The sequence below is a fragment of the Telmatherina bonti genome, assembly GCF_933228915.1.
Source record: "Telmatherina bonti genome assembly, chromosome: 19".
In the NCBI taxonomy this organism is placed as follows: domain Eukaryota; kingdom Metazoa; phylum Chordata; class Actinopteri; order Atheriniformes; family Telmatherinidae; genus Telmatherina; species Telmatherina bonti.
In genome coordinates, this window is record NC_136617.1 from 28220719 (window position 1) to 28239609 (window position 18891).

The 18891-nt window shown below is 40.0% G+C and overlaps 1 protein-coding gene across 1 annotated transcript; it reads right to left on the reverse strand.

Annotated features, from left to right (window-relative positions):
* Window positions 1–9224: 9224 nt before the first annotated feature.
* Window positions 9225–15098, reverse strand: nrsn1l (neurensin 1-like; the record flags this gene model as incomplete). The annotated part of the gene is made up of 3 exons (XM_079258767.1): window positions 9225–9632; window positions 10306–10455; window positions 15039–15098. 3 exons carry the CDS (start codon window positions 15096–15098, stop codon window positions 9225–9227), a joined length of 618 nt encoding a protein of 205 aa, XP_079114893.1.
* Window positions 15099–18891: the final 3793 nt, after the last annotated feature.

The following is an 18891-nucleotide window of genomic DNA, read 5'->3' on the forward strand; positions in this document are numbered from 1 at the left end:
AATTAACATTTTTAATGCTCAACAAACCAATGGTGACTGCAAATATGCAGAGGTGTTTGAGTGTGGTAAATCTCCTGATGGGATTCAGACAAAGGAGACAGAGAAATAACTTTTAACACAAAGCAAACTTTTGATTAGCTTAGCGGTGTGTTTGGACTCCTCTGTCAGGGGGGCTTTAAATTAGGGGGGGAGGATGTAGAAAGAAAGAGAAATAGATCTTTAAATGTTGTGCAAGAAAGAAAACAATGTCAACTCCTTCAAACACAGAAATCCTTATTAGTCATCCATTATTCTTATCTGAGATGACACAGGTACCTTCTATTGTCTCTTTAAGTGGGCTAATCTTACATGCACCCTTCTTTAATATCACATAAATTTAGCTTTTACTGCAGGTTGAGCTACACTGTTACGACATGTAAATCAACATAAAAGGATAAAATTAGTTTAGTGTAACAGAACAAATTTATGCACATTTCCACATATGCAACATCCCTTTTTTCCTACAATGCTGTAATTTGTCAAAAATTCTACTTAAGGCCTGTCTTTGCACACCTGCAGCCTTGAATTTAGCTGCCTTATTATCACTTTCCTCTCATAAATACTTAAGTGTGATAGATCAACACAGCAGATTAAATTTGGGGTGGGGGATGGACTTTTTGCAAGCCATTGAAACTGAAATTAAAACCCAACGCAGATCATCTCAAATTTTCATATATCACCAAAATCTAAAGTTTAATGTATTCCTGAAGTTATGTCGTGATGAAGTGTTTTAATTTACACTCCCTTCCTTCCTCACCTGCCTCCCCTCTGCTTGGCTCGCTGATGTTTCTCCTTTAAGCCATTTATTTCCTGCTTTTCTTGCATGAATGACTTCCGACAGGCTCCACAGAAGCGGTGAGTTGTTGCTTCAATAAAGAATGAGCATAAGGAAGAGTTCATATCGGAGCCATACAAGGCTTCTACTCTTTAAACTGTTCATTTTTCATTTTTTAGCACCCCGAACTTTGCCATCTCTCCTCTTGTGGTGTTATGTTGTCTCTGCATCGGTTGTGTGATCTTCTTTTTTTTTTTTTTTTTTTAATGGAAGTGGTGAACATCTGGTGTGTACATACACTGTTAATTTATGCACAGGTTGCCTCTTCACAGGTGTGATGCTGAGCTTATGTTTTCACACCTGCAATAACGATCGTTTTTAGACTTTTAACCCTTTCTTCTCGCAGCTGTTTCACCTCCATTATTCATTCACTGTGTTAAAGGGCACGCCAAACAGTCAACTGTGTTTCAGTAACAATTAAAGAAGAAATCGCTTATCTCTCCTGTTTTATTCTGCCTTTAAAGATTTTCAATAAAACAGTCTTATATTTCTAGACATTGATGTTTTCAGTCACAACGCAGTGACAGTGGAGGTGAGTCTAGTGTAACACCTGGAACAGGGGTCACCAACTCCGGTCCTGAAGGGCTACCATCCTGCAAGTTTTAGTGTTTTCCAGGTACAACACACCTGACCCAAACCAATGGCTCATTAACAGGCAGGTGCAGAAGATGACAACAAGTTCTTGGAGAACCTTTTCACTTGGATCAAATGTGTTGTACCAGGGAAACACTAAAACCTGCAGGATGGTAGCCCTCGAGGACTGGAGTTGGTGACCCCTGACCTGGAATAACATCCATTATGATCCCATATAGTGTTAAAATACATCACAAAGAACTAGAAAAAACACAAGTAAGTTGCAAATATAACTGCTAATTGTGTGTATACATTCACTCGCCACTATATTGGGGGCCTCTTGCTATTGGTTCATAATAATTATTATAATTATAAAGCATTTTTCTAACAACAGCAATTAAAGCACTTTCCATTAAATCCATTAGTCATTCACGTTACATTGATGCTTGGTGGTGGAAGCAAACAGTCTCCATCTAGGGCTTCTTTGAAGACCACCAAACATTCATACGTCAGATGAGTGTGTAGCTAAACAAAACAACAGGTTGACTGTGATGAACGCGCCTATTACTAGACAACATGCTCTATCCCTGTCATCTGAGCCGCTGTGGCCTTGGATGGAGCCCCTCTTGCCTTAACTGGCTTAATTCTTTGGTTTTCACCAAGGTGTTGGAAACATTCCTCAGAGATCTTGCTCCATATTGACACAATGGCATCACACAATTGGTGCGGATCCATGATGAGTCTCCCATCATGGATCTGCACTACAGGCCTGAGATCTGGTGACTGTGGAGGTCGTTGGAGTATATATGTATTATGACATTTATTTTTCCTTCTTATCTGCCTTTTTGCCTTTACAGAGTTTTTCTTTGATGGGGGGGGGGGGGGGGGGGGGTTGGACTGATGAATCTGGGTGGTGGTCTGCCAAATAGATCTTTTTCATCTTCAAAGCCTGGAACATCAGCTCAGCAGAGGCCGATTGGTTTCTTTCAGTCTAATTCAGTTAATGCTGTACTGGAATACCAGAGAGACGGAAACAGCTGGCCTCAGTAACTAATAAGACCGTCCCCACGCTACTGTACCCACTGTCTGCTTCCTGCTACCGTACAGTGTGCTGGATTGACTGTTTCATGGTGATTGATTTAGTATTTTTCACTTCTCTGATAAGAGTTTGGCCATTGCAAATGCTTAGATTGAGTTGTGGAAGCAGAGGGAAATAACATCTCTTCATGTCCTGATGTGTGAGACATCTGTGTGGTCAACCATAACCGTTTCTTCAGCAGAATTTTGATGAGTTCATTGCCAGTGTGATTGCCTGCTGTTGCTACAATTGTAATGGAGCTATGTGCATGTTAGGTTGCTTTAGAAGGAAACGTTCATTTTCGCCTGAAGGCATGAAATGGCAAATGAAAGCGATAGTGAGATTGTGCTTGCTGCTACGTTCCTGTTTTTCTCTTTCCTTTTTCAGTGGTGTGTTCTGTGCTGCAAAGACAATGCATTTCCATTTTGCCAGTGTAAACAGTAATCCCCCAGACATTTAAACTGACACACATGATTTCATGTGTGTCAGTTTAAATGGTGAGAAATATTAATATGCAGATAAGCATGACTGATCAATATAAATAGTGAAATATAAGTCATTTTTGATGGATTTAAAAAGCATTCTTGTCCTGCATCTTATTTTCTTTTTGCCCAATTAAACAGCATAATTACAGAATGGTGGTGAGCCAGGCTGTTGTGTGAGATTATAGTAAATCATTTAACATGCAGTGGCGTAGTGGTTAGCACTGAGTCGCTGGTTTGAGCCTCGGCTGGGAACAGTTTCTGTGTGGAGTTACATGGTTTCCCTGTGTCTCGCTGGGTACTCCAGCTTCCTCACCGTCCAAAGACAAGCATGTTAGGTTGATTGCAGGGGTGGGTGTGAGCGTGATTGGTTGTTTGTCTCTGTCCAGGTGTATCTGCCTCTCAGCCAATGATTTACTGGGATAGGCTCGAGCTTCCGGCGAGCCTGAACTGGATTTAACATGCATGTCAGACTGTCATATATGACATAGCACAAGCATTAATGGGCAAAACAGACATACGCGTGGGACATGTCCCCCACACTTTTTTCCGCCAATACAACTGTTTAATTTGTTATTAACCATAATAATGTGTTTTCCAAGCCATTTTTAAACGCTTCACATACTCTAGCAGACCACCAATAGATATAATGTGTCCTATTCTTTAGTTTATTGCTAATTAATAACATTAGAAAATCTATTATTTCACCTCACTGAGTGAAGAAGGTGTAAGTTATATGAGCAACTTATCTGTTAATTAGTTTATTAGCATTGTAGTTATGAATGGGCTTCTCATGCTAGCACAAATTAAGCACAAATTTGCTTAGTAGCTAGCTACATCTGGCATGCACGACTGCAAACGTCACTACTGTCCAGACATTAAATATATAATGGCTTTCTTTTTCTTTATTGCTCTGTCAGAGTATATATCCACAAGTGCCCTAAAAACAGACCAAATTATGAACAGAAATTATGTATGTATGCATGTTTTAAACAAAAATATGTGTAGTTTTTACTAGGATTTCAAATATTCCAGGAATGGATGTTTTTGTTGCCAACAGTTTTGCCATAACGTCGTTACGACCCTAAATTTCTGCAAACATGCAACTTAAATAGTTTAAGACTTTGCAGTCTTACAGATGGTGAATTATCCAAAAAGCAAAATGCTCTATCTTTAGTCTCAAGCATAAATGGTCCTTTAGGTGCTGGGTCTGGGGGAATCCAGTGGGGATTCTGAATGGCCAGGTGACCATTCTGACGTGCTTCACCAAGGATTTTTTTTTTTTTTTGTGAACACTATTGCGAACTTTTTCTGAAAATCCCATCCATTCATTACGACTCAAGTTCAGGCTGTTGCCTGGGACTTTTAGTTTCAGGCAACAACCTGAACCTGTTCTAAAGCAAACGGTGGTTACCCTCACACAGCCACAACCCCTCCTGGGACAGTCTTCATAAGTGGGGCAACAGTCCAAACTTACATCTGCTGAGAGGTTCAAACAATCAAACCAACACTGACTAAAAACCAAAAAGTAGAATTAACAGCACACCTGCCGATTGGCCGGAGGACCTTGCACTGACTACTTAAATAGAAATTGCAGATGTCAGGTTATATGTGTTGAATAAACTCATCACGCACTTGGATCGGGGGCTCTATCAATCATCTGAACAGGCTGCAGCTCAATCCTCAGCGCCTTCTTCCATAACAGTGTGACTCACCATCCAAGCTTTGCAGCCAGTGGAGCATATCAGCTAAAACTTTTCAGGAAACACTGGCACCGCTTTCATTTTTCTATCTCATTAAGCACACATATACACTTGATAATAGACCTAGCATGCTCAAATTAGCCATGCAAACATACTCTCAAATTGTAAGAAACATGTTGCCAACTGGGGCAGAAAATGGTTTCTGTGGCGGTGGAAAAGTTGGGTCATGTGCTGCATATGCAGTAATTACTTTATCACAAGAAGAGGAAATGAAAAATACAAAATGTAACACACATAAACATAACGTACCTTAATTTTATGTGTGTATTTTTTAAAAAATATTAGTCATTTTTATCATTACAATGCACAAGATTTTGGCACTTTATAAATCCAGGGGCCCTACATTAAAATATATATAATTATTTTTAGAAGTTGGACTGTATTAATGCAAAATTAGTGAGTCAATCCAGCAAAAACCTTAAAAATAAGCGGAGCAGACATACAAAATCAAATGCTCCAAGACAAATGAGCTGCAAAATAAGCATAATGCTGAGGATAAGCTGTGATCTGTGTTAAATGTGAATTGCGCAGAGTGTGTGTGGCTATGTTCTATCTCGACTGGCAATCATTAGTTGCTTCTGCTGTTGGTGTGTGACTTTGGAGACAAGATGAGTCACACAATTGTGACTCATCACACCAAAATCACACAATGTCCTCATGCAGACATACAGCTCACAAACACATCCAGTAACAGCCACTTCACACACTACCTTACAGTCGGAGTATATAAACACATATTACACTCAACTTTCAACTGCTTCTTTGTTTATTTATTTATTTTTTTTTTAGACAATTTCTCATTTGGTTTCTCATTTGCTGGAGAAATGCTTCCATTTAATTTAATACTAGTTAGTTTTTTTCTGTGATCAGAATTTTCTTAACTGACTTTCAACAAAGACCAAGAAAAAAACACTACAGCACATCCACAAACACGTTTTCTAGGGACAAATACCATTTTAGAATGTATTTCACTCATATTATGTCTACAAAGGAGATTTCATAAACTACTTAATGTGTTATTAAAAATGGGATGAATAGTGTGGAACCATCGTCCTCCAGGAAGATATGTGGTAGGAAACAATCCGAAATGATCATAATCGGCAATCACTTAAACAATTTATGATATTAAAAAAGAAAAATCCTGAGTGGAACTCTGGGTTTTATAGTGAAAGTAAGAACAACAGGGTTGTGAAGTGAACTCAAGGCATTGGGACAGAACAGGCCGAGGAAAACATCTAATCAATGCGGCCAACCAGAGGAAAAAAAGGCTCCAGTTTACTCAGCAACATAAAGAATGGACTCTGGAGCAATGAAAGAAGGTCATGTGGTCTGACAAGCTCAGATTTACGCTGTTCCACAATGATGTGAGCGTCAGGGGAAGAAAAGAGGCAGATGAAGTGATGTATATCACGCCTACCATCTAATGTACAAGACTGTGGGGGCAGTCTATGATCCGGGGTCGTGGCAATCATTAAGTGCCCAAAGAATGAGGCGCTTATTTATGAAGATTCAGACAGTTTTGCAGCCATTTAGAATAACTGCAAAATGACCACTGACCAGTTTTATATATCATATATACATTTTATTCAGATTATACACTTAGTATAGCTATATTTGTTGGAAAGTAGGAGAACTTAGCCCAGTTCTTCGCAACAAACAAAATGGTATTAATTCTTTGTATTATAAAAAGCCTGTAGCACTTCATGGAAGGACCTGCGTCCACTAGCATCTTCCTACGATGTCCTCTACTGTTTGATTTTATGCTAGTGTTGTTCTCACTCATATGTAAGTTGCTTTGGATTGAAGCGTCTGCTAAATGACTGTAGAGGAATGTAGGACTGTAGAATATAGTTGTCGGGTTGCAAACACTAATGTATGATATCTTGGGGCTTGTGGCTCAGAAGGTTTGAGAAGCACTGCTTTACAGACAGAAGTGACTTTCTGGTGGACAATATTCCGATAGAACCACACAGGCTCAATCTTTTTCTTATTGTATGATTGTGTACTTTGGCATTCATCATGCTAACCGAGATCTGTGTATTTTGTTTCTCTGAACATTACAGGTCGAACTTTTTGCTTTTTGATTTTATTAAATGATTAATTATGTATCATATATTATGCATTGTCCCTCTAAGCTTGTATTTACACAACTTTAATGCTCCACGAATGAACTTTGTCAGATTTTCTTTCCGAGGTTCCACCTAACGATGGCTAAATCTGCATCCGTCTTGCAACCTGTCTCTTCTTAGACCTCTCTCCAGCCAGTAAAAGTCAGTCCAAAAATTGACTTGTCTTAATTCATTCTCTGTGCTTTTTACTTTCTGTCTTTTCCTTATAACCAGCTCCCACTGTGGGTTCAGGAGGCAGACTCCCTCCACACCTTTAAGATCAAGCTGAAAACCTTCCCTTTTCATGATTCTTATAGTTAGGATATGAGCATTTCCTGAGTTGGAGTCTGCATGTATGGGACCCAACTATCCAGGTTATGCTCATTGCGCTTATAGTTATGGGTAGTCTAGCCATCCATTACTTATGTAGCAATGGGGATGTTACCTGATGCACTGAGAAGTACCTCGCTCTATTTCTCTAATATATTAATGTATAAATATATGACAATATTGCTGTCTCTAACTTATTTCTCCTTTTTCCGCAGGTCTTCCTGATTAAGTGCAGTTGTACATGTTGTTCTGTCTTTCCTGTCCTCTCCACCCCAACCAGTCGAGGCAGATGGCTGCCCTCCCTGAGCCGGGTTCTGCCGGAGGTTTTCTTCCTGTTAAAAGGGAGTTTTTTCCTTCCCACTGTCGCCACGTGCATGCTCAGGATGGGGGACTGGATCAAAGTCATGACTCGATGCAATCAGTTGGTTTCTATCATAGGCTATGCATGAATTGGCTTGAAATGATGTGTATGTAAAGTGTCCTGTGACAACACTGTTGTGAAATGGCGCTTTACAAATAAAGCTGAATTGAATTTAATTGAATATCTGTCAGTAATCTCCTGTTGGGTTTCAGTGGGCATTTAAAAAAGGCCAGAGTGTAAAATAATGTTCTGCAATGGAAAAAAAACAGCAATAAAGTGTGATTTCTGAGCCTCGGGACACTACTGAGCAACAACAGCTCCAGGAATGTACATATCAAATGTCACTGTCCAATCAAAACGAGTTATAAGTTTTAAAGTCAGAAGGTCAAATAATGCTACTTTAATGTGTGGAAAAAGGGTTCTTGAATTAAATCCTAATTTGTAAAGCATTTTACAGAGTCAGGTGTGTGTGCCCCCCTTGTTTCAGATACAAGTAAGGGATTTCAATGAATGGATCCAAACACTGAAAAATTATGTATGCTGATCACAATTTTATTTATTCATTTGCTTTGCACCAGTGACACTAAACCCAATTTTACGCTATTATTTTTTACAAAACACAGCAAAAACAAGGAAACACAAACAGTAACATCCATGGGAATCAGTGCCATTTTATCTGGACATGATGGTACTTCCTTTATTTACAAGTTTTTTTTTTTCTTTTTAAACCTTTGTCCTCTGTATTATAACGCCTATTAAAGTAAATAGTAGGACCAAATTGGACCGGTGGCCTCTAAGGTGCCAGTGCAATTTCCTCTCACATCAGCACTTACTTGATGCTGCTGTATATGCCTGTAAACAAAAAATCCAATAGGTGCGATAATAAAGAGAGGGGAAGAGAGGGACCAATCAGGATTGAGTCTTTGTTCAGAGTTCAAAATAGAGCACTTGAAGCCCAACTGTTGCCTGGATACACAGATTGCAGGCAATTACAGAGCCAGATTACAGCAGGGAGAAAATAGGTGACACTGTCAATGGAGCACAAATTTGTGTGGGTGAGGAGAAGTGACAGCGTGTGTGTGTGTGTGTGTGTGACCGTACATGTGTTCAGCATTAGTGTAGATATGTGAAAATGTAGATACAGATGGTTTTTGGATCTGAAACCTGTTCCGTTTGGAAAGCTGATAATATTGCCATTTTAAAGAATAACTAGGAAAAATAAAAGCAAACATAAAGAAAGACTCGTACAGAAAAAATATATCATTTTCTAAGAAAAGTCATGAGAAATCTGTTGCAACTGCATTATTTTCAACTTGCTAGTGCAATGAACAAACAGTTTATGGTCAACATCTGTGTCTTTGTGCTGCACTACTCTGTGAGTGCTGTAAGGTCTCTTGGTTTTGCTCTGAGGCGTCATTTATGTATTTTAATTAAGATCCATTAAAAATAATATTTGATCTCCTTAATCTTCTTTGATGAAGATGCATTTTTCAAGCCTGAAAGGAGTTGAAGGTACCCTGCTGATGACTTCTGCCTGTAATATTTAGGTCACAGAAGGAAAAAGAAACTATGAGAGACAATGGGGAGACGTTGTAAACGAGGCCACGGGACCAGAACAAAAGCCTGTACACCCTGTTGCTCCACCACTTCTCTTTTTACGAAGGAGGCTGCACATTTTTCACTTTTGACAGAATAAAGGGAATCTTTGCAGCCTCCGTACCCGGCGGCTTGGTGACCACGTCCCCCAAATCCCTAAATCCCTTCCACTTTGACCCTGGCTTTCCTCGCTCTTCCCCCAATCCGTGGAACAGCTTCTCTTTCAGTTTGGCCCTGGGAAGGATCCAAACAACAACTCCCATCACCACCAGGGCAGAGCCCAGGCAGGAGAGCCCGATTCCGGCCGAAGTGCTGAGGTGCAGCCCCCTGTTATAGCTGATGGCCTGGGAATCCACAAAGAACAGGTCTCCCTCTCCGAAGGCCTCAATTTTATGGGGGGTACAGTATCCGACGGACATGGACATGATACCTGCAGTCAGAATCAGGAGACCCAGAGCCAAGGACACCTGGAGGCACAAGGAGAAGTCATGGAGGAAGTGGACATTAGTGCCGACTTAATGAGGGTTTGTACGAGTAAAGGTGGTCCTCTCTGCATGGAGCTCTTTGCCAGTAGCTTGGAAAGGTCATACTGTTGTTTGTATTGCAGAAAAGACTGAACAGGAGAAGATGTGTGGGGGGGGGGCGCGCTTGAGTCTAATACCCCCCTCAAGCATTTACAAATACCACCGCACCACTGCCTGCAGTTTATCATACAGAGTCACTTTAAAGTGCACCATAAGCACAATTTTCCCAGCGATGGTGTGGCGAAGCTCCTCGCTGGCAGATGAGAACAAAGTGTCTCACATCGGTCGGCAGGTAAACAAAACAGTTGGAAAATCCATGGTGGATGTGGGGAAAAAATAAACAAAAATAACCCCAATCACCTGGAAAATATGGATAATAAACAGGACAAACTGTCCAGTTTAAACCATGCTGTTTTAAAGGTTTTAAGGCTGATCACAGAACCTAATCACTTCGATTGATCAATACATTCCCAAAAGTTACTGACAACAAAAGTTGAGTGGAACAAAGCATAAAAAACCCTACGTTTGTTTCTTCTTATGCTCCATGCAAAGTTTATCAGGACGTATATTTAACATGTAAAACATTTAAAAAATTCCTTTTAGAAATCAGCTTCACCTTCCAGACCGCCGAGTTGCACCACGCCGCTGACCTCTGGCTCTGGACAGACCCTCGGTTCTCTGGGTCTCTCTCCCACATGGAGGAGGAGCACTCTTCATAAAAGTGGTGCAGATAAGATCGAACGCCGAACTGAAGGCAGCTGGAACCCTGCAATGATGTTGTGACCAAATGTGAAAACAATAAAAAAAAAAAAAAACCCGGAATCACCCAGAACCACGAGGAAGCGTGCCGTGTGAAACGACTGACGTGTTATAAATGCTTTTTACTTCAGATTTCAGAGTTAAAGCCATAGATTAGGTGGATCGTCTTTGTGTGTCATATCTATTCTAGCTGAGGTAACAGAAAGCACCTTTTAGATAGTAATCGTAGTATTTAGCAGCCTCTTGAGCTAAACCCTCTTGAGTTAAACCAGTTTGTGTAAACGTAATATGCTTTCTGCCCATATATGCTAAATTACCAGCAGCTTCAATGTACAGAACTCAAACAGAGACACATTTTATGTGATCAGATTACCAACTGGATACAAAACTTTCAACATCAATGACAGAAAAAAAACCTCCAAATTAACATATTTTATTCATTTAATTTAATTATTTTAATTTTAGTTTTAACTTGATCTGAATAAACCAGTAAATTCTGGTCTTACAGGATAAAAAGCTGTTTTCAATGTCTTTCTCAAAACAGCAAAGTCAAGAGATCAGAAACGCCAGAAACAAAATCAATTAAAAAGGCTTGGAAACAATTGTTGAAGTTCCACAATGCATGATTGTAATGTAACTGAGGAGCTTAATCATAATAAAACTGATCAAATTATACCTGCTGTGTGTTGTGACAAAAAAATACAGAAAAGGAAAACCATGATAAAAACATCTTAAGGGTGGCACAAAGTTTTGGTTTCAGTCGGCTCACTTAACCCATAAGAACCCAGCCTAACATGTTTGATACATTCAGTTTTCTTTTACACTATTTGCATCTCTTTATGGTACAAACTTTTACCAAAATCCTATGGAATGCAATCTTATTCTGTTTTTGAAGCAGACGATTACACTGTAAAAATGTTGACATATTATATAATAATAAATGGTAAATATTCCTAAAATATTTGGTACTTTTTCATTTTACATTTTGTTACAGGGACAAAATCTGGACTTTTCTGATAATTTTTTCATAGGCTGGGTCTTTGTGGGTTAACCATTACCTAAAAGCAAAAGCTAAAGGAAAGATTAAAGTTTTCAGAAACTCACAGACAGCAGGAGAGTCATTTGGGAACAGGTTAACTTAACTGCATCAGTTTGTTTCAAGACAACAGAGAACCCCAAAAGGACAAAAAGTTTCAACCACAGCAACATACAGTGTAGCGTCCATCATGTACTGGGCTCCTCGGTGAGCTCTATGAGATTAATGTTGGGACTTTAAACAGGATGACTTACTCAATCCCTTATATAGTGCATGCTTTCACACCAACATGTGGAGTAAAGCCTGTTACATACTCCACGAGAAGAGAGAACTTTTTTCTTGTTCTCGAGGCTCCGAGAAGAAAATGACGTCATTTTGTTCTCGCGGACGTGTTTGAGGACAGTTCTTGACACACTGGGCTGGCAGAACTTTTTTCTTGAAGGGCTGCGAGAAGTATCGTGTGATTGGAGTTGCTGCTTCCGTGTTTTTACTGTTGCCGGCAAAACGGATTGTTTTGATAAAACAGCTGATCAAGGTGGTGAGAAAGTAGGAACATTTTTTACATGTGGCATTAAAACACTCGGTCCCCGCCGCGTGCACAACCCGCCCTGCCGCGCACGAAGCTGCTCGTTAAATATGAAACTAGAAAAACAGAGCGGAGAGCGGAAACCTCCTCCAAGCACAATGTTAAAGAATCCTTTTAAAACATTCCTGGATCCAATCGGTGATCCGGATCACCACCAAAATTTAATTAGTTTTTCATTTTTACATTTGCAACAACTCTTGAAATATTTATAAAAATCCATCCGTAACCTTTTAAGTTATCTTGAGCAAAAAGACGCCGGGGAAAACAACCTCCTCGGCGGAGGTAACAACCGGGTTCATCGCGCATAAAAGCAGACATCGACCCCCACAGTGATCCCTCCTCGCTGCAGACGTGCTTCTCGTGGAGTATGTATGGACCTGACGAACAAGACGTTTTTTCTTGTTCTTGCAGCCTCAAGAACAAGAACTCAGTTCTTGCTTCTCGTGGAGTATGTAACAGGCTTTAGACTGGAGAAAGATGACCATCCTGTGCTCTTTGCACTGGTCAGAGCCAACTACACCGGACCCAATTACATCCTGAAGTACTCCATGCAGCGTTGCTGCATCTGGGTTGGATTCAGACTAAAGCTTGTTACATCCTCCATGAGAACTGAGTTCATGGACAAGAAAAAAATTATTTTTCGTCAGGTCCATACATACTCCATGAGAAGTACGTCTGCAGCGGGGAGGGATCACTGCGGGGGGCGATGTCTGCTTTATGTGCAATGAACCCGGTTGTTACCTCCGCTGAGGAGGTTGTTTTCCCCGGTATCTTTTTGCTCAAGATAACTCAAAAGGTTACGGATGGATTTTTATAATTATAATTTCAAGAGTTGTTGGAAATGTGAAAATGAAGAACTGATTAAAGTTTGGTGGTGATCCGGACCACCGTTTGGATCCAGGAATTTTTAAAAAAGATTTCTTTAACATTGTGCTTGGCAGAGGTTTCTGCTCTCCGAGAGCTTTTCTAGTTTCATATTTAACGAGCAACTTCGTCTACGGCAGGGCGGGTTGTGAACGCGGCTGGGTCCGAGAGTTTTAAGACCACATGTAAAAATGTTCGTACTTTCTCATCACTTTGATCAACTGTTTTATTAAAACAGTCCATTCTACCTGCTTCATGCTTTCTCCGTGTTAACCACGCCCACCTCCAATGTCCGACCAATCACACGATACTTCTCGAAGTCCCGCAAGAAAAAAGTTCTGCCAGACCGTTGTGTTGAGAACTGTCTTCAAACGCGTCTGCGAGAACAAAATGACGTAGTTTTCTTCTTGGGGCCTCAAGAACAAGAAAAAGTTCTCTCTTCTCGTGGAGTATGTAACAAGCCTAAGAGATGCTTCGAGATGCTAGCTAAACCTGCTAAGTGTAGCACTGCAAAGTGGACTCCTCCGCCAAACAAATTCACCAAATGTCTGAACCTGTCGCTCTTCTCATCTTGATTCACGACAGTTTTGCTTGTAAACATTGTCAGGATAAAACTAATCTGTTTCATGAATTCCCAAGTTTCCTCTTAAACAAGGAACAAACCCCCACACGGGGAACAGGAGTAGAGGCAGGAATGCGAAGGACAGCCCTGTGTCAAAGTGGCAGATTTTTACAGCCCCCTTTTATTTTTTTTTTTGGTCAATATCAGGCAACTTCATGTGTCAGTGTCCCTTGACACTGGTCCCATTTCCACGGCGTCGTACGGTTCAGGTCTATGATTTGGGACATTATTTTGTGTGTTTCCATTACAAAAAGACACACAACCAAATCAAGCCACACATTTTACGGGCCCCTTCAGTTGTAGGTCTCCATAGGAAAACGGTGCGGTACAGTTAGGGTGGAGTTAATGGCATCACATGATATAATCCATTAAATGGCCGACAGAAAAACGTCACTGCCTACGATAAAAGCAAGTGTAAAGCAAACACAACAATATCTGGATGAGCTCCGTTGTTGTTTGTAGCATCTCATGTATTGTCGTCACGCATTAGCATTTGGTCTGAACCCTGCATAATAGGGGTAGGAAAATCAAATCAAAAAATCGAAAATTGGGATTTTTTTTGCTTCACAATTTTAAAATAGATTTTTTGCTTAAAAAAATAGATTTTTTTAAAAAATATATATATTTTTTTTAATAAAAAAAAAAATCCATTATAATTTGTTTTGTCATTTTTATTGATCTTTTTATTTGTCTTGTTGAGCAATATAGCAGCACAATGATGATCTGGCTACTGAGTTGTTTTTTCCTCATAGAAATGAAGAAAAATGACGAACAAAAAAAAAAAGTTCATTCATTTATTTAGTTTTTAATCTACAAAAAATCAGCAATACTGAAGAATTGTGAGAATCGCAATTTAAATCGAATCGGCACCCAAAAAAATCGGAATCGAATCGGGACAAAAGAAATCACGTCACAGCCCTACTGCATAACCAGCGGCGGTCCGACTTGCAGTGGAAACGTTTAAGGCTGGACCATTCTCCCCCTCCTGAAGCGTGCCGTTCAGTGGAAACGGGTTGGCTCAAACTGTGTGATTGTGGATAAAAAATCACTGCATATGCAGAGTACATATGCAGACGCTGTTATGACTGTATGAATGAAAAACATCATGAACCGCTGCTGCAGAAGAGGTGTCCAAGTGTAGGCTAGTCATTTAAATAGTTATTTAAAAAAGTCATTTAAAAGGCGGAGCTTAGACTTGAATGCTTTTAAAACTCCTGACAAAGTGCTAAAATGAATTGCTGTAAAAATTACTTTTGTGATTTTTAAAGTGCTTGAAATCATAGAAAGTGACAGAAACCACCAGCAAATGGTTGTGAAATGTTTATACTGTATGACTGAAAGACACGTTCAACTGATGCCAACGCAGCTGAAGGTTGGTGAGCTCAGTTGAGATGATTTTCTTTACGGAATTTAAGTTTGTATTTCCTCAAGATAATACTTTTTTTTAACAAACATATCCAACCAGAAAATATGAAAGCTCACCTCGCTGCCGGAGGATTCTCCTGCTGAACCAGAAGCACAGGCATCGGAGCACAGCGCCATTGCTCACCACTTACACCTACAGCAAAGATACAAAAGTCATTTTATAAGCAGATGTTCGCAAATCGATGCGTGTACACATAAGGTCCCCGGCTGTTAAAAAGCTGAATATGAAATTCCCTCTCACATACCCCTCCCAGCAGAGGCTCATCATGAATACTGGTCCGTGTCTGACGGCGCAGGCCACACCGACGGCTACCGTGGCCCAGCGGTGGCTCTGTTCTCGCCCACGAATGAGTCACACACACACACACACACACACACACACGCAAGTACCAGTTCACTAATCCCCTCTCTGCCTCACGTCTTCCATTCTCTGCATGAATTTGTTCTTTTTCTCAATAGCTGACATGAAATAACACTGCAGGACTCAACATCTTTGTTAATAGGAAGGAAACACAGAAATTCTGCTAACGGCTAAAGCAGGGGTCTCCAACTCCGATCTTGCAGGTTTTAGTGTTTCCCTGCTACAACACACTTGATTCAGATGAAAAGGTTCTCCAACAACTTGTTATCTTCTGCACCTGCCTGGTGATGAGCCATTGATGTGGGTCAGGTGTGTCACAGTGGGGAAACACTAAAACCTGCAGGATGGTGGCCCATGAGGACCAGAGTTGGAGACCCCTGGACGAAATAGGGAGAGATTACTAAAACACACCAGATTTGGTGAGCTTTAATGATGTCATCACATCAAATCAAATCTAAATTTATAAGCTTTGCACCTTTCATTCATGAAGCAGCGCAAAGTGCTTTTCACAGCAGAGGCAGATGGCTGCCTGTCCTGAGCCGGGTTCTGCCGGAGGTTTCCTTCCTGTTAAAAGGGAGTTTTTTCCTTCCCACTGTCGCCAGTGTGCTTGCTCAGGATGGGAGATTGAGTTGGAGCCTCCACCTCAATCTGTTGGTTTCCATAGGCTATTATGAATTGGCTTTCATTATGTTTTTTTCTGTCTGTAAAGCGTCGTGAGATGGCATTGCCGTGATTTGACGCTATATAATTAAAGTTGAATTGAATTGAAAGTTGAATTTACATATATTAAAACAACAAGGAATACAAATAAAAATTTACACACATTCTGAAAAGATATAAACCAACATAACAGGTTTAATGTTGATCTTGTGTGTTGACCGTTGATACCAGAGTTTAAGAAAATGATTTTGCTATTTGTTTTACGTCAAGTAACTTTCAAACTGGAAATTACAGGGAAAAAGACTAAACCAATCCAGGAATAAAAGGTTTAACTTTATGAATTACAAAGTCTTTTCAAAGACTTCAATCATTCCAACCATCATCGACTGACATGTTGTACCTTAATTCCCATCCATAGATGTTTGTCTCATTAGACTTATATACTCCGCTACTATATGTGACCAATAGAGTTCCAAAAGTTATTTTTCAGACTTTTTTAACAGCATCAGATGAGTTTCCTTTTCATCATATTTGAGAAAATACTACTTATAACAGATGTAGCTCATCTAGATCTGTTCTGGGACTGCACTTAAATGAAAATCTTTTACACAGACAAACTTTTTTTAAAAGTAAGTGTCTCCCTAAAACACCAACATGCACTAATATGTTTAAAGAGAAATGATCTTAACAACTGTTATAAGTTATGTATAGCCAATTTGTTTATATTCATTCATTCATTTTCCAAACCGCTTAATCCAATTTAGGGTCGCAGAGAAACTGGAGCCTATCCCAGCTGTCTTTTGGGCGAAGGCAAGGTACAACCTGGACAGCTTGCCAGTCCATCGCAGGGCCATACAGAGACAAACAACCAGGCTAACCAATTAGCCTAACATGCAATTTGTTTATAATTTATGGAATATTTCAAACCTGAACTTCCAAACTTCAGCATTATAAACACAATTTTAATGTGTTCTTAGCTTTCTTTTATATTTATATAGAAAATCTCAAAGTTAGTTCTAACTCTAAAGCCATCAAAACTTTGTTTATCCTTGAACAAAATATTCAACTTCTTCATCATCACTTCTGTCATGATAGTTGTTGTATTGATATGTCATCTTTATTATCTCTGTATGCTTTTACAGGCACTTATCTGTTTGTTTGTGTTAACTCAAAAAGCTATGGACGCATTTTCATAAAATTTTCAGGAGTTGTTGGAAATGTGAAAATGAAGAACTGATTAAGTTTTGGTGGTGATCCGGATCACTGTTTGGATCCAGGAATTTATTTTGAAAGGATTCTTTAACATTGTGCTTGGTGAAGGTTTGCGCTCTCTGAGTGCTTTTCTAGTTTTGAATGTTTTATTTGTCATTTTTATCTTGTAAATGCTCTATTTGCTGTATAGATTAAAAGAAAAAAAGAAAAAGCTAAATAATTTGACACACTGAACATGATTTATTTCCCTCTCTGCTACACCTTGTAAAATATTTCTTCAGCCAAGTACCCTCTAAACAGTACAAAGTATTTTTAGTTAAGAAAACACATGAAATACAGCGCTTTGTCATTTGTGTTTAGTTTATTAAACTTTTGTTTGGGTTGTCAAGGCGACAGTGACTGACAGATATAATTTGGCTCATAACAGGTGGGGTTCAATTCAAGTCGAAATGTGGGATTTTAGGAGGAAATAAATGGTGTTAATCTAAATGTAAATTCAGTTTATAAATGTAAACTTACATTGATTGAAATATATTAAATATTCATATTATATTATGTTTATATTATTTTATTTAAGGATGTTCTAAAGAAAGCATAAAAGATGTTTCCACAAAAATCCAAGTACCCCCTGCAAGGCCGGATTATCCAATGGGCATTATGGGCACAGGTCCAGGGGCCCACTTCCACTTGGGGCCCATGTAGGACAAACACCAACATTTTGGACATGAAACAAAATGTACATAAAAGCCAGATAGTTACACCGCAGTGTTTAGTGTATTGCTATTGGTACCATTGGCTGAGAGACGTTTCACAGTGTATCATTAACAATTTTCACAATGTTGCGGTGGGGAAGGGGGCCCCTGGAACATTCTGGGCCCAGGGGTCCTGCTCACCTTTAATCCGGCCCTGACCCCCTGAAATGCCTTGAAGTACCCTTAGGGTACCCCCATTTGAGAAACAGTGGCCTAACAGAGAGCTGTCCTCCGTGTACTTTCCTAACAGCCACGTGCTGAAAGAAAAGTCCAGCTTCTCTGGAAATGTAACTGAGTGAATCAACTACAGGATTCATGATTTTAAAATCTCTGATTGCGATCAATAAAACGTGAAATCGCGTAGGAGATCGGCCCAGTTGGTCACATCCCGCCCGAACATACAGAACCACACGGCGTTCATCTCAACTCATCCCATCCAACAGCTGGAGGAACTGAACACCAGTGACTCACTGCGGCCGCGCAGCCTCATCTCCCCATCTCTCACTTCTCCTCCATCGCGTTTTATCTACCACGATTCGCCTCATTTCCTCCCTCTCTTTCCTCCCACAGACTTCAGAGGCAGTGAAGGACTCGGTCTTACCCCTCCTGGCCGGAGCACTGGCTCTTCTCACAGGGGATCCATGTATTGCAGGACCGGTGGACCTCCAAGCTGCCGCTGATGCGAATCCGCCGAGTTACAACACTGAGCATGCGCGAAGATGGAGACGACAGGAGAGAGAGGGGGGACTCTGTTTATCACCACATTTTGTCAGGCTGCATACAAATTCATGGAGTTTGTAAGCTGCCGCATCAAAAGTCACGTACACCTGACATAATATCTTCTGTAGACAACAAATAGTTCCATCAGTGTGTTTACATACAACACAAATGCTAAAGATGTTGTCATGTCTTGTTTATGTAAAGA